Source organism: Phycodurus eques, chromosome 9 (genome assembly GCF_024500275.1).
Source record: "Phycodurus eques isolate BA_2022a chromosome 9, UOR_Pequ_1.1, whole genome shotgun sequence".
Lineage (NCBI taxonomy): Eukaryota > Metazoa > Chordata > Actinopteri > Syngnathiformes > Syngnathidae > Phycodurus > Phycodurus eques.
The window spans coordinates 20,749,173-20,765,171 of NC_084533.1; the positions used below are offsets into that span (position 1 = coordinate 20,749,173).

The 15,999-nt window shown below is 42.1% G+C and overlaps 1 protein-coding gene across 9 annotated transcripts in view; it reads left to right on the forward strand.

Moving 5' to 3' along the window:
* Positions 1–12,812, forward strand: part of zgc:66433 (uncharacterized protein LOC321250 homolog) — a 50,280-nt gene extending 37,468 nt beyond the window's left edge. For 7 of the 9 annotated variants that reach the window (XM_061686120.1, XM_061686121.1, XM_061686124.1 and 4 more), the window contains 10 exons: positions 1,687–1,845; positions 2,835–2,934; positions 3,017–3,239; positions 3,321–3,789; positions 5,324–6,656; positions 8,664–8,767; positions 9,136–9,289; positions 9,390–9,508; positions 9,849–9,942; positions 12,226–12,812. In XM_061686120.1, coding sequence (XP_061542104.1) covers positions 1,687–1,845; positions 2,835–2,934; positions 3,017–3,239; positions 3,321–3,789; positions 5,324–6,656; positions 8,664–8,767; positions 9,136–9,289; positions 9,390–9,508; positions 9,849–9,942; positions 12,226–12,725 — 3,255 coding nt within the window. In that variant the 3' untranslated portion in view covers positions 12,726–12,812. Of the gene's footprint in view, positions 1–1,686; positions 1,846–2,834; positions 2,935–3,016; positions 3,240–3,320; positions 3,790–5,323; positions 6,657–8,663; positions 8,768–9,135; positions 9,290–9,389; positions 9,509–9,848; positions 9,943–11,342 lie in introns of all 9 variants that reach the window. The other 2 variants (XM_061686126.1, XM_061686128.1) reach the window with 2 other exon arrangements.
* The last annotated feature ends 3,187 nt before the right edge of the window (positions 12,813–15,999 follow it).

A 15,999-nucleotide genomic window follows, 5' to 3' on the forward strand; every position in this document is an offset into this window, starting at 1 on the left:
TTAGCGGACTAACTAACTTAAAACAGCATTTTAAGAGCTACACAGCGACACTAGGCACGCTGGGAGATCCTCTGACAGCCAGCCGCCACAGTGACATCAACAATGACGCCATCATTACAACATGGTGGCTCGCTATCAGAAGATTTCCCAGCGTGCCTAGCGCCGTTGCATAATTGTTAAAATGTCATGTCAATTTGTTAGTTTTATGTCAATTAGTCCCCTAATACCATAAATAGTTGTAATAATGTGAATGGTAATCGAAAATTGTGGTAAATACTTCCGTCAAGCCACAGTATAACAACTAAAGACTGGGGTCTCATTATTGACACACAATATAAGAGTAGATGAATTATAACATTTTAAATGTGAACCTTAATACGATGTAAATTTATAAATCACAAGATTTAAAACTAGTCTATCTACTCATATACCTTATTTTACTATGAAGGAATTTTGGAAATTTTACTGTACTTATGTATAATACGCACTTTTGACTTTTGAAGATTTTTTTTGTGGAAAGTTTTTTTTTTAGTTTATTTATTTTTTTTTTTTATTTTTTATATATAAATCCGAAATCTTCTCTTGGTGGAGCAGAGCACAGCATCTGTAATCAACACCACAAGTGTTAGTGCTGCGTATAAAGCACAGCTAATATTTATACAGCTGGGCACACTCACACACAGTCATGCTCTAGTTCTATTTTGGTTTCCTATCTGCAGGCTTCATCATTCAAGTAAGAATCTTAACTTTTCAACACCAACCAACCATCATTTAATGGTGGGAAGTTTCCTTTGCAAAGCCACAACATGTCAGTGACTCGTGTGATGTGAGCTACACTGTCTGGAACTAATCTCAAACAATGGCAGACAACATTGTGGTTACAGTTGGTATTTAAATTTCATTTTTCCAAGATCTTGGTTAAGATTTTTTTTTTTTTTTAATGTGAACAACATCTATAGGTTTCTGTAAATAGCATAGCACTGAAATATGGACCCTTTATTCACAGTGCCTAATGAATGAATGAATCCATCCATCCATTTTCTTCACCGCTTATCCTCACTAGGGTCGCGTGCTGCTGGAGCCTATCCCAGCTACCTTCGGGCAGGAGGCGGGGTACACCCTGAACTGGTCGCCAGCCAATCGCAGGGCACATATAAATAAACAACCATTCACACTCACATTCACACCTACTGGCAATTTAGAGTCTTCAATCAACCTACCACGCATGTTTTTTGGGATGTGGTAGGAAACCGTAGTGCCCAGAGAAAACCCACGCAGGCACGGGGAGGATATGCAAACCCCACATAGGCAGGGCCGGGATTTGAACCCCGGTCCTCAGAATTGTGAGGCAGATGTGCTAACCAGTCGTCCAACGTGCCAATGAATGAATAATTTTTAAGAAATAAAGGCAGAGTGTTGTACCTTGTAGTTAGCATGTCTGAATTATGTTCAAGAGCTCCCAGGTTCAAATCTAGGCTTGGACCTTTCTGTGTGAATTGTGTATGTTCTCCCTATGCTTGCCTGGGTTTTCTCTGGGAACTTTCTTCCACATTCCAAAAACACAAAGGTTGGATTTATTGAAGACTCACCCATGACCCTTATGAGGACAGGCACTAATAGAAGATGGATGAGTAAATACTGTAAATGAAGTGAAAGATTGAAGTACTTTTCCTGTTCTCTTCCCAGTTGTCATGTGCTGCCTCCAGCAGAGCAGTGAGTCCCCTGGTGACAGTTCCGGGGGATTTCAGTCAGCCTGCCAGCCCCTTTGCCTGTCTGGATAACTCTGCTGCCAAACACAAGCTGGGCCTGAGACATAAGGCCTGCAACAGGAGGAAACCAGCCAATGTAAGAGCACAAAATATGTTGTGTATATCTCTCGTACTAGTGAAATGTGCTTCCTCCCAGGAAGCCAAACTGTGAACTCATCAACAAGCTGAAAATGATGCGTGCCTGCCTTGCTTGATGATCAATAAAATAGCTTAGAGCATTTTTACTGTGACAATCAGCTATCCAATAAAAAACTTACTGTGACCCATTTTGGTTCCTAATCCCAAGTTAGGGGTATCTTTTTCACAAAAGCTCTTTTTTTCTGTCATTTAACTCGGGTTTTATAGTGGACCAATTTATCTGGCATCCAAACTGTGAGAAACTCTGGGAAAAAGGCACAGATAGAGCTGATGGGAGTCGATCTAAAATCACAGAACATATACTAATACAAAATAAAAATGTTGAATAAAAGTATACCATGATGTCTGGACTATTAACTGTAATTTTAACCCCAGCAATTTAAAGATGCATTTCATTTGCACAACTTCCTGATCCTCAAAGCTCATCCATTTTTATTTCCCCTTAACTCACTAAAGTGATTCATGAATTTTTCAATGAGCTCCAAGTGTTTTTTTTTATTTTTATTGTTTTTAAAATCAAATCCGCGCACATTGAATCATTCGGTTTGGTATTCAGTTCTGCTTGGCTCAAACACACTAATGCCTACGAATCAAAATACTAGTTAAAGGCTATTGAAAAGGGCAATCAAGCCCTTTGCACATGAGCTTGGAGTAAATGAATTATGATGGGTTGTTATTTTTTTCTCTTGTATTTGTATGTGTAATATACACAGTTTATGAAATCAGTGTAGGGGTGTCAAACAATTTTTTTCCGTGGGCCACATTGTTTGAAAACCAGTACTCTATTTGATGCGCTCCAAGAATGAGCTGTGTACAGGAATGTTGCTAGTTTTGACTTGCATCTTGCTTGTTTCCTTACTCTCCGGACCAATGATTTCACTGTGTATACTGATGATGTTAACGCCACTTTGTGTCTGGTCCATGCAGAGGATTGAGATTAAATCAGAGGAACACAATGGGATAGATGAATCGTTAAGCATCCCCTTCCCAGAATGTTTAGAGGCGCAAGACGAAGAAACGATAAGAGGTTAGTGCTTTTATTTTTCTCTCCCTTCTCGCTAACATCTACCTCTATTGTCTCTTTCATCTGTTTCTGCCTGTTGCTCCAGATGCAAGTGGAGATGAGCTGAAACAACAGTTGGAGGAGGAGGACGAATGTCACGAGAACGAGCAGCCCTTCTTGCAGGGAGCAGAGGGAGAGGAGTCGGAAGCACAGGAGGATTTGTCACTCTCTCAGGACACTACCTGTCAATCAGAGATGGTAGCTGCTGACACGCAACCTCCACCCTCCCCCGAACTCAGTACCAGAAGCTCCTCTCTGGACAGTCCCGGGTGATTAAACATAATTTCCTTATTTTTTTTTATTTATTATTGTGGTTTCTCCTACTAATAAAACAAAATTTTGGCTTTCAGAGGAACACTAGAGCCTCCTGCTGGCCACATAGACTTCCTGGATTACTCACTTGTGAAAGAAAAAGAGGAGAACATGGATGGACCAGATCTGGGAGAAGAAGATGGACTCGGGGACGGTGTGGCGGGCGACTTCTTACAGGAAGTGCTAAGCTCCCTAAAGAAACCGCTACCTTCTTGCTCTCCATCTGTGGACTCTGAGGATCTTGCCCTGGAGATAAAGGAAGAAAAAAAGGAGACAGAAGATGAAGAAGAGGTGAAGAATGAGCCTGCATTTCATCTAGTTGCTCCTTGTGATACTCTCCTGTTGAATCAGTCCAGCGAGGAAGAAGAAGAGGAGGAGGAGCTTGCCACTTTGAGCAATCCTTCTCTACATGTTGATGAAAAGGAGGAAAGTGAAGATGATGGTGAAAAAGAAGAAGAGGAGGAGGAAGAGGAGGAACTTGTCATAGAAAGATTCAGTCAATGTTGTGTATGTATATTTTTATCATTAACATGTCACCGATACATGTATTCACAGGAAAGAAAGCATTATCTCATATTTGTTTTGATTTTGGCGGCACGGTGGACGACTGGTTTGAGCGTCAGCCTCACAGTTCTGAGGACCAGGGTTCAATCCCCGGCCCCGCCTGTGTGGAGTTTGCATGTTTTCCCCGTGCCTGCGTGGGTTTTCTCCAGGCACTCCGCTTTCCTCCCACATCCCAAAAACGTGCATGGTAGGTTAATTGAAGTCTCTAAATTGCCCATAGGTGTGAATGTGAGTGCGAATGGTTGTTTGCTTATGTGTGCCCTGCGATTGGCTGGCAACCAGTTCAGGGTGTACCCCGCCTCCCTGCCCGATGACAGCTGGGATAGGCTCCAGCACTCCCGTGACCCTTGTGAGGAGAACCGGCTCAGAAAATGGATCGATGTTTATATTTGAATTGATTGGATTGGGAAGTATGACAACGGATTGTAGGCTATTCCACCTTAGTATACAAAATCCATCCATCCATCCATTTTCTGAGCCGCTTCTCCTCACTAGGGTCGCGGGCGTGCTGGAGCCTATCCCAGCTATCATCGGGCAGGAGGCGGGGTACACCCTGAACTGGTTGCCAGCCAATCGCAGGGCACATACAAACAAACAACCATTCCACTCACATTCACACCTACGGGCAATTTAGAGTCTCCAATTCATGCATGTTTTTGGAATGTGGGAGGAAACCGTAGTGCCCTGGAGAAAACCCACGCAGGCACGGGGAAAACATGCAAACTCCACACAGGCAGGGCCGGGGATTGAACCCGGGTCCTCAGAACTGTGAGGCTGACGCTCTAACCAGTCGGCAAAATGATTGATAAAATACAGTGTGCATCATGGAAGTGCAAAGTTTATCCAATTTGGGAAATTGAACACTAAACAGACACATCATTTGGTACACCTCCACATTGCAATTGTACACAATGTATGTATTTAGATTCTTCACAAAGAAAATAATGCTGTTTTCCGATTAAGGATTTACTTTAACAATATATGTTTACTGTTGTGTTTGTAATGCACACTGCATCATACTGAATTTTGTCTATTTTAGAGGGGTTTTTTTTAGTCCTCACGCTGCTAAAATAGTGTATGAAAATATTAGAGACAAATATTGATGCCGTGCAGTTTAACAGTCACGACTTACCTACTTTCCTGCTATGGTTTTCATGTGTGTGATTCACACTGGTTTCCTTCTGAATTCTAATTGGCTGATTAAATTGCACTTAAATCTTTAACACTTAAAGCGACAGAATAGAGACATGTGAAATACCTTCTTTAATAACCCTGTAAAAGGCCCAAAAATGTCCTTTAAATTAGTTACACCACAGAAAAGAGTGCTGTTAACGATTTAAATGGTTAAAAAAAAGTATACGGCAATTATACAAAAATAAGGCCATTTTTCAATTATTGTACATCACTGCAAACTTCAACCACAATAATAAACATATTGTTACATACCAATCCAATTCAAATTTGTTTCCCCTTTCAGATCCAGTTAAAGGACACAGGAGAGAACGACGCACCACAAGAAGTCAAACCTGAAGAGCAACACCACCACTGGGAAGAGCAAGAAACTGAGGCAAGTGAGGAAGAACAAAAGGGGACAGATCTTGAACCGGAGGGAGAAGGTCAAGAGGTGAGCGTGGAAGAGGAGGTAGAAGAAAAACAACACTGGATAGAGGAGGCAGGAGAAGAAGAGTGGGACATGCTTCCTGATGTAATATGCCATGAAGTTTGTAATGTATCCATATTGACGGAGGAAAAAGAACATGCTGATGCCATGAAGAACGCAGAATGCACACGTGATGATGAAACACCTCAAGAGCCATGTGATGGGGTAGCCGACGCCGTACGCGACAGCCAAGTGTCTCCCAACGAAAATGACCGTGAAAGGCAAGCGAGAGAGAGTGGAGCGGAGGAGGAGGATGACATAAAGCACATAGAGCCACATTCAGAACCACAGGAAGAAGCAGACCTGGCCAAGGATGAAAATGTGGTGCGGGAAGAAGTACTGGAGATGAAAGAAGAAATAGAAGCAAAGCAAATAATATCACCCTCTTCCTCGTCTTCACACGCTCCTTCACAAGACAGCGAGGCCCTCGCTCTCAGTACAACAACCACCCTCAGTGGGACTAACACTCCCATTGAGACCATCACTCCTCAACAGACCATGGTTCCCTGTGAGACTGTCACTCCTATAGAGACCACCGCTCTCACCGAAACCCTCCCTCCTACCGAGACCATCCCTCCTGCTGAGAACAACACCCCCACTGAGACCTCCACCGCTGTCCACGTGAACCTTGTCTCTCCAAACTCCGAGTCGAGAACCTTTGCCTTTCAGCTGTCTCCGACTGATGAAGATTCCAAAGTGTCTTCTTCTAATTCAACGACAGAGCAACATGCTTTTGAAGAATCCGCTGACACTGTCACAGAAATACAAGAAGAGCTGGTGACCCAGATCTGTGATACAGCAGCTGTTGTGGAAGAAGCCATGCCTTCTTCACCTGAGGACGAAGTAGCCAACCAGTCCCTCGAAGGTCCCGAGGAGAGCAAAGTTTGTTTCACCATCGCACCCACCTGGCAGAGATCTCTCTCTGGTGGGGAAGACAAAGAGACCCCATCCTCTTCATCAGCCCCAACCCCCAGCGCAGGGCCTGGACATGAGGATGTGGAGGCGACCACCAAGGAAGACCCACAGGTGGATGCCCAGATGGAGAACTTAGTGAAAACAACAGTGGGTGGAGGCACTGCTGCCAAACCTGCAAATTCTGTGGTCCAAGAGCCATTCAGAGCTCAAACCTCAGCTGTTGCAGCCAAAGAAGGTGAGGAAACATGATGGAACAAGCAGGAGGAGACTGAATAAGTCTCCTGCGCTTTAAATGTATACACAGTATTCCCTTCATGACTGACATCTTCACGGATGTTCAGTGAACAGTCACATATTCGCAGTTTGGCATTCATGAATTCAGCCATTGCTAATCTCTTTTTTTATGGAACCTATCCTCCGTTTTTGCAGACAGAACTTACCCATTCTGTTTATGGGCTCAGGACAAATACATAAAAGCATTACTTTGGTGTCAAGTAACTATCGATCCATCCATTTTCTATACCGCTAACCCTGTTCAGGGTAGCGGGGAATTGTAGTCTATCCCAGCTGACTTCGGATGAAATGCGGACAACACCCTGGACTGGTTGCCAGTCAGTCGCAGGGCACATACAGTACGCAGTGCCATGAAAATGTATTGGCCGCTACCTCCAATTCTTATTTTCTTTTATCTTAAACATTAAAGTGGGGGACTCTTTAATGTTACAGATCATCTATCAGACAAAAATAACCCAAGTAAACACAAAATACAGATTTTTTAAGTGGTTATTTTATTAAAAAGGGGGGGGGGGGGGGGGAACTGTTCAAAGCTACCTGGGCCTGTGTGGAAAAAGTAATTACCCCCTAAACCTAATAAGTGGTTAAGCCACCCTCTGCAGCAACAACTGAAATCAAGCGTTTTCTGTAACTGGCAATTAGTTTTTTCTCATCTCTGTGGAGATATATTATTTTGGCCCACTCTTCCTTGCACAATTGTTTTAATTCAGCAACAACTGCCGGTTTTCGAGCATGATTGGCCTTTTTAAGGTCATGCCACAGCACAACACAATCGGATTCAAGTTTGGACTAATGACTCACCGTGGTTCGCTGGAATCCTAAAGCTTTACAAATGGCTTTTGTAACCCTTTCCAAACTGATAGATATCAGTTACTTTATTTCTCGTCTGTTCTTGTATTTCCTTGAATCGTGGCATTTCGTTGCAGCTCTTTGAAACATTTTGGCTGACTTTATTTTGTCAGACAGGTTCTATTTAAATGATTTCTTGATTGAACAGGTCTGGAGGTAATCAAGCTTGTATGTGGTCAGTGAGCATTTGACCAAAAATGTGATCAGCCTCAGTTAGTTCATGATTTAACAAAGGGGTCCATTACTTCTTCACACAGCCAGGTAGCTTTGAATGTTTTTTCTTTGTCGTAGTTTTTTTTCTTTAATAAAAAAAAAATACCATTTAAAAACAGCATTTTATGTTTAGTTGGGTTATCTTTGTTTGATATTTAGATTTGTTTGATGATCTTAAACAAAGAAGTGGGGAAACCATGTAGAAATATAAGAATTTGAGAGGGGGACCAGTACTTTTTTTACAGCACTGTATTCACGCTAACATTCACACCATCACTGTCTGGGAACTGAACCCACGGGTACCTGCACCGAAGTCAGGTGAATGTACACCATGAGTGACTCCAAACAACTACGTGGAAGTGAACTGAGACGTTTCATTGAGACTACAGTAGTGCTTTGCTATCTTGGTGCCAAGGAACTGTAGGATATAGTTGACGGGTTTCATTTTGACAGACAAAAAAAAAAAAAAAAAGTCCTTTGCTGCCATTTTGTACCATATATAGCCACTTATAAACCTTTTACAGGGGTGTCAATAATCACGGACTTTCGCTATTCACAGCAGCGCTCAGCAGACATACTATGCAATTTTTTCAAAATTTAAAGCGGTTCCCATGTGCCTTAAATGGTCTATGACATTCCTCAGTAAAAATACACAAATGATAAATAGTAACAGTGTGGTTGTAACGGGGGCTGGCTGTAGCAAAACTATAGCAACTTGTCATTTTGTTGTTTTCATTTTGCAATTGATGGGTGGGCAGGCACTCCAGAGACCCTGTATAACATCTGCATTAAAAAAATGTAAGTTTTCCAGAATATGTCCCATTTAAAGGAGTCTAATCTTCTAAAACTTGTTAATTTTTCTTGTACCTGTTGTCTCTATCTATAGGTAGCTCTGTTGTGATAGATGGAAACTACCACTCTCCCTTTGGAGTTCGTCTGAGGAAGACAGCAGTTCTGCACCGCTTCAGCTCGGAAGAGGAAAATACAGAGGTGCAAACCAATCTCTTATTCATGATGTCTTAACAAGTCCTAAGATGTATTATGCCAATAATAGCGCTGAAGACATTGAATTGTAAAGCTGTAACAAAGAGAGTAAATATTTTGGTGCAACTGTTTAAACATTCTGGAGGTGTGTTTTTTATTCTTAACTATGAATAAATCCCAGATAAAAAAATTTAAAAAGATCTTTGAAAAGTGTGCATGTTGGATACTGTATAAGAAAGCACACATTCGTTCTGAGAACTGTGAGACCCACTGAAATGTTTACAGTGTTTATCTGGGGACGGCTCGTGGCGGATTTACCCCATGCAGCTATGAACTTTGTACCTCTTACTGCATTTGATGTGCCCTGATTTTAGGCACCCATTGAGCCTCCAGTGGAGCCTGTTAGTTGTAAAGGTGAGGCGACCAGTTTCAAACCCTCCATAAGTCAACCAGTGGGCACCAAACCTGCCCTTCCCAAGAAACCAGATGTCCACGGGGACACTGGGGTGAAAACCAAGCGTGTCTCAGGTAGATACACACACACACACACACACACATTTACACACAGTCGGCCCCAAATTACCATTGGTACCCAAGCTCGAATGAAACAACTCTGTTGCCCGTTTAGAGCCTGCTGCAGCACCTGGTGTTTCTGCTGCATCTGACGGTCCCAGCTGGATCTCCGTGGCCAGACAGAAACAAAAGATCTATAAAGAGAATTCACTGGACGAGATGACAGTTAAGAAGGTAAGTCACCAGTTTAATTTTCAGTCTAAAAACATAATTCGATAACAATATTCGTCATGGCGAACCTGTTTTGTAAGGCTTAATATTGTGTATGAGAGTGTGTGCGCGCGTTGAGCAGTAAAATTTGTTCCCAAATTCCCCCTCTTCCCCATAGGTGTTTCCAGACCATTTTGTGGGGTTCTGATTTTAAGCACCCCTTAATTTAATCCCAAAACCACTCAACCTCTGATCCTAGACTCACCCCTGCCCCTTCCACTGCATATGCATACGTGATTGACATCAACATACGCTTTGAGTTGTTGATACAAATGAATGTGCTTCTCTTGTTTGTCATCATCAGGAGGAACAAGACAGAAAGTCTTCAGTGCCTACGTACGTCAGCTCAGCATTGAAAAAGGAACTCTGTACCAAAACACCTGAATTCACTGGAAGAGGTCAGAAAACACGCGCACACACACACACACACACATGCATTACAGCACAGGTGTCAAACTCAAGGCCCAGGCTGCCACATCATTTTATTTGGTCAGCTAAAGCAACTCATGTGCATTTTTCTTTCTAAAATATGTACCAACATTTTACTTTGTAATCTTCACTTTGAGTAATGTTGAGCTATTGCAAACGTTTTCTTTGTTACCAATCCCCTTTTGAAAATAAATTGAACACAGTAGTAGTTGAACTGTGTTTTCCTTGACTTCAGATTCCAAAACTAGTGATTCATCTATTTGTTGTGCATACTGTAAGCAATAACATGATGAGGTCTTTATACATTTATGTGGTTTTCACAGTCATAACGGCCCTCTGAGGGAAACCATAACTACAACCCCAATTCCAATGAAGTTGGGACGTTGTGTTAAACATAAATACAAATAGAATACAATGATTTGAAAATCATGTTCAAAATATATTTAATTGAATACACTACAAAGACAAGATATTTAATGTTCTAACTGATAAACTTTATTGTTTTTAGCAAATAATTGTTGAAGCTTTGTAGGTGGAATTCTTTCCCATTCTTGCTTGATGTACAGCTTCACCTGTTCAACAGTCTGGTGTCTCCGTTGTCGTATTTTACGCTTCATAATGCGCCGCATATTTTCAATGGGAGACAGGTCTGGACTGCAGGCAGGCCAGTCTAGTACCCGCACTCTTTTACTACGAAGCCACGCTGTTGTAACACGTGCAGAATGTGGTTCGGCATTGTCTTGCTGAAATAAGATGGTGCGTCCATGAAAAAGACGTTGCTTGGATGGCAGCATATGTTTCTCCAAAACCTGTCTGTACCTTTCAGCATTAATGGTGCCTTCACAGATGTGTACGTTACCCATGCCATTGGCACTAACACAGCCCCATACCATCACAGATGCTGGCTTTTGACTTTGCGTCTATAACAGTCCGGATGGTTCTTTTCCTCTTTGGCTCGGAGGACACGACGTCCACAATTTCCAAAACAATTTGAAATGTGGACTCGTCGGACCACAAAACACTTTTCCACTTTGCGTCAGTCCATCTTAGATGAGCTCGGGCCCAGAGAAGCCGGCGGCGTTTCTGGGTGTTGTTGATAAATGGCTTTTGCTTTGCATAGTAGAAATTGCACTTACGGCTGTAGCACCGAACTGTATTTACTGACATTGGTTTTCTGAAGTGTTCCTGAGCCCATGTGGTGATATCCTTTACACATTGATGTCGGCTTCTTTTGCACTGAATTTACTCCTTATAGCACAAGTGTTGAACTCATTTTAGTCGCGGGCCTCATCTGAAATGAAATAATATAAATGTGCAGTGCTCAATATAAATGAGTGAACCAGCCTTTAACCCCCTTACCTGTTTGCAGTGGTGATGGATAGGCTGACAGATGAGGTTAGACTGGAATCCCCATGGACCATGATGTTCGCAGATGACATTGCCATCTGCAGTGAAAGCAGGGAGCAGGTGGAGGAACAGTTAGAAAGATGGAGGCATGCACTGTAAAGGAAAGGAATGAAGATTAGCCAAAGTAAGACATAATATATGTCCATGAATGAGAGGGGTGGAGGGGGAAGAGTTAGGCTTCAGGGAGAAGAGATGGCGAGGGTGGAGGACTTTAAATGCTTGGGGTCTACAGTCCAGACCAATCGTGAGTGTGCTAAGGAAGTGAAGAAACGGGTCCAAGCAGGTTGAGGGAGGAGTCAGGTGTGTTATGCGACAGAAGAGTCTCTGCTAGGATGAAGGGCAACGTTTATAAGACAGTGGTGAGGCCAGCCATGAAGTACGGATTAGAGACAGTGGGACTGAAGAGACAACAGGAGGAAGAACTGGAGGTGGCGGAAATGAAGATGATGAGGTTCGCTGTAGGAGTGATCAAGTTGGATAAGATTTAAAATGAGCTCATCACAGGGACAGCCAAGGTTCGACGTTTTGGAGACAAAGATGGAGAGAGCAGACTTCGATAGTTTGAACACGTCCAGAGGAGAGAGAGTGAGTACATTGGTAGAAGGATGATGAGGATGGAACTGCCAGGCTCGAGGAAGACTGAAGAGAAGGTCGATAGATGTAGCTACGGAAAACAAGAGGGCAGTTGGTGTTAGAGGGAAGGATGTAGAAGATAGGCTTACATGGAAAAGGATGACACACTGTGGCCAAACGAAAACAAGACAACGGATTTCTTCAAACAACAGTCACCTGCATTTTCTTCAGAAATGCTCACAATGTTTTGTTTTGTTTTTTCTTTCCTGTAGTGAGTTTGTCAGAGATCAGTAAGCCTTCATCATCTACAGAAAATGAGACAAAGAAGTCTCTGTCCCCTGTGACTCCAGTGCCACCTCAACCGCCTAAATCTCAGCCTCTTCCCTGCCCTGTAAACCCCAAACCACCGCTTCCTTTGGCCACGTCCAAACCTGCACCACAGGCCGCCCCCTCCCATCGATCCTTATCCCCTCCTATTCCTGTTCCAGCTACCATAAAACCTGCTCCTACTTCCAACCCGTCCGCTCTGTCCAAAACCTCTGCAGAATTCAAGCCAGCGCAGACCCAGAGCCTGACACTCACCTCGCCTCCTTTTTCATCAAGAATCAACCCTCCACTCCCAGCTTCAAGAGTTCCAGCACTTTCTGGTCCGTCGACTGCATCTCAGCGCAGTCTTCCGCCTCCGTCTTTGTCCCAGGATGAGCCACCATGGATGGCTCTGGCCAAGAAGAAGGCCAAAGCCTGGAGCGAGATGCCTCAGATAGTTCAGTGACAGCCGTGGCTTGCAGAAGCTCCGGTACTCTGGTCCAGTGTGACCTGTGCATTGAAGGTCCAGAAGGCTCACATTTGATGACTTGACTCTACCAAGAGTCTGAATGGACCGCAATGCATTTGCACATTCATGAAATGTTATTGTTCTCTCTTGCTTCTTGTTTCTATGCATGTCTCACACTAATTCTTTATTTCCCTATAATGTACAGCAATGTTACATCAATGACAGGGTAAGACAGTATATACGTATGTAGATAACTTGAAAGGTTTATCCACAGGTGTGCACTTTTAGTGTCTAATAAAGTGCCTGTTTGAGAAAAGAGGTATTATTAGGTATAATACAATTTTGTGAGAGATGCTGAATAACTATAATGGCCAAACAAGCACAAAAGAGAGTAAAATTCCAAGGGAAAAATCATGTGTAATCTTGGAATAAAGTTTTATTTTGTTGAGGAAAAGTAAGAATAATTTTAACAAGTGAAAGTAAGCATAATTTTAACAAGTGAATGTCAAAATTCCCAAAGAAATATAAATGCAAGCGCCTCAGACCTGCTAACGTATATATTAGTCGGGAAATCTCAACATTTCTGGTTCCATAAGATCCTCGAATGTTGTCATCGTAAAACAGTTTATACTCGTATTACAGTAGTGTGACTATTCTTGTGGGGGGGGGGGGTGAAATCTCAAGCGCCGACTTCATGCTCATACATAATTATTTTCCTCATATTACCACTATTCCTGTCAAGTTACACTTCTTTTCCTAGTAACGATAATTTATTCTCGTAATCACATATTTTATAAACTTTCTTGAATATTCCTTGGCATGAAAGCGATGGAGGCACTGCAAAGTGATTCCTGCCCTAACAGAGGCCAAGAGACGAAGTCAAAGCCAAGACTGTGTGCTTATTTTAGGATTTACAAGGTCACATTTTTGAGGAATTCAACCAGATTGGAACAGCACCTAATTAACTGACCAAAAATGTGCTGCTGGTGTTTCATCTAAATGTTCTAATCTGCATTTCCATAAGGGGCCAGCGCAACTTTTCAGGTGGTCAATGTATTTTTAAGTCTTTTGTTTCCACAAGTTATATGATCTTAAAGTGTTTATTACATGGATTTAAGTCATTTTATTATTTTTTTTTACTGCAGTATCATGTTGGAATCCTTATGAGGGTTGTTTGATTTGTAATCACGACCAAATGTACAGTATGTCAATGATACAGAAAATCTTATGCAAAAGCAGCACTCAGCCATTTGGAGATTTTGATGCTCTGCTAATGCAGAGAAAACTATCGAGGACGGCAGGAGACATTATATTGGCATCAGATTAATCTTTCTCACAGTAGCTATTCAGTTGTATGTTTTTTTTTTTCGTATTAACTTTTGAGTATTTTTCGTGTACATAAATGGTGCAGTAAATAACAAATAAAATCAATTTTTTCTGTGTTTTTATGTCCTATTCTATATATCTGCATGCTATCTTTTCACACGAACAACAATCATAATGCAGGTTCACTCTGATAAAAACATCATGCAGTAGTCTTAGCATACCTTTGCAAGTATTAATAGTTAACCCATTGGAGTTTTCACACTTTAAAACAAATGATCGACAAAACGGAGAAGAAAAAAGCAGCATGCTTTAGTGGTAAACTTGCTTGACTTCTGTCCAAGCAGCATGGGTTCCGTTCTCACTCAGTGATAGTGTGAGTGTGTGTGTGAATGGTTCTCACAGCCGCAATATTCCTCATTACACATAGTCCTCTTAAAGTCCACAACTAGTGCCTTAGTTTTGCTAACGTTGAGGACCAGATGATTCCAGCTGCGCCAGTCAGTCCACAAAATTGTTCACTAGCTCTCTGAAATCCATCTCCTGTCCTTCCCTCATACACTCCACACACCATAGTCATCCGAGAACTTCTGCAGATGCCAGAGTTGTAATGGTAGTCCGAGGTGTACATGGTGAACAGAAATGGAGACAGAACACTTCCTTGTGGTGCTCCAACATCACTGATCACCACAATCGACAGGGTGCTCCCCAAACAGGGCCTGTTTGACAGGTAGTCAGTGATGCTGGATGATGAGACACCCACCCGAAGCAGCTTCTCACCAAGCAGAAAAGGTTGGATGCTATTGAAGACACTGGAGAAATCAAAGATCTACTATCATCCAGGTGTGAGTGAGCACGATGAATCAGATAGGTGACGGCATGCTCCACGCCAGGGGTCACCAACCTTTTTGAAACTCAGCTATTTCTTATAGGCTACCAGTTTTATACACACTTCTGAATTGTCTTCCCTCAAATTACCTTTATATGGTTCAGGTTATTCGAATTTATCAATGTCACTAGGCCAGTCTGTCCTAGCCAGCGCATGACAAACACGTTTGGTCTCACAAGTGGGTCTTCTACACGGAGGTAACCAATTGGAGGAAAGAGGGAAGGAAGTCTTAGCCAAATATGGACAAAGCGGATACAAAACAGGGTCAAACAAAAGTTAACTGTCAGAAGGGCTATTCTGGACACTCATATGACAAAACCCAAGTTTTTTTTGTTTGTTTTTTATGAAATTGACACTTTTTACTGTCAATGTTAGAGAGTCACTCTATGGAGGTCTAAATAGCCCAAATATTGGACCTTTTGAGTATTATTTTTTTAAGGAATGGTGTCAAACTCAAGGCCCGGGGGCCAGATGCAGCCCGCCACATTATTGTATGTGGCCCGCGAAAGCAAATCATGCTCGTCAACTTCCGTGACTTTTGCTAAAATATGTACCCAAATTGTCATAATAAAAAACAATAATGTTGAGAGATTGCATTTTTCTGTTACCAAACCCTTCTTCTACAGTAACTTAAACTATTTTCCTTGTTTTCTGATTTCAAAAGTAGTTATCTCTCAATTTGTTGTGTAATGGTAATAATATGATTTGGTGATTAAACATTTATATGGTTTCACTGTTCTAACGGCCCTCTGAGGGCAATCATAACTACAATGCGGCCCGAGACAAAAATCCGTTTGACAGCCCCGTTTTAAGGGATGTTATCAACTATGGAAAATACAGGAGAGGAAAAAACAATGCTGTGTAACATACCATTTTTCAAAATGATTGTGCACGTAATAATATTCATACATATACCGTAAATGCCCCGAGTGTATTTTACAGTGAAAGGTTAGTGTCCAATCAGATCAAAGATCCCGCCTCCACATCGTGACATAATTGATCACCTCTCAATCAAAAAAATCAATAGATAGAATGTATCAACACACAGCAAAGACAATG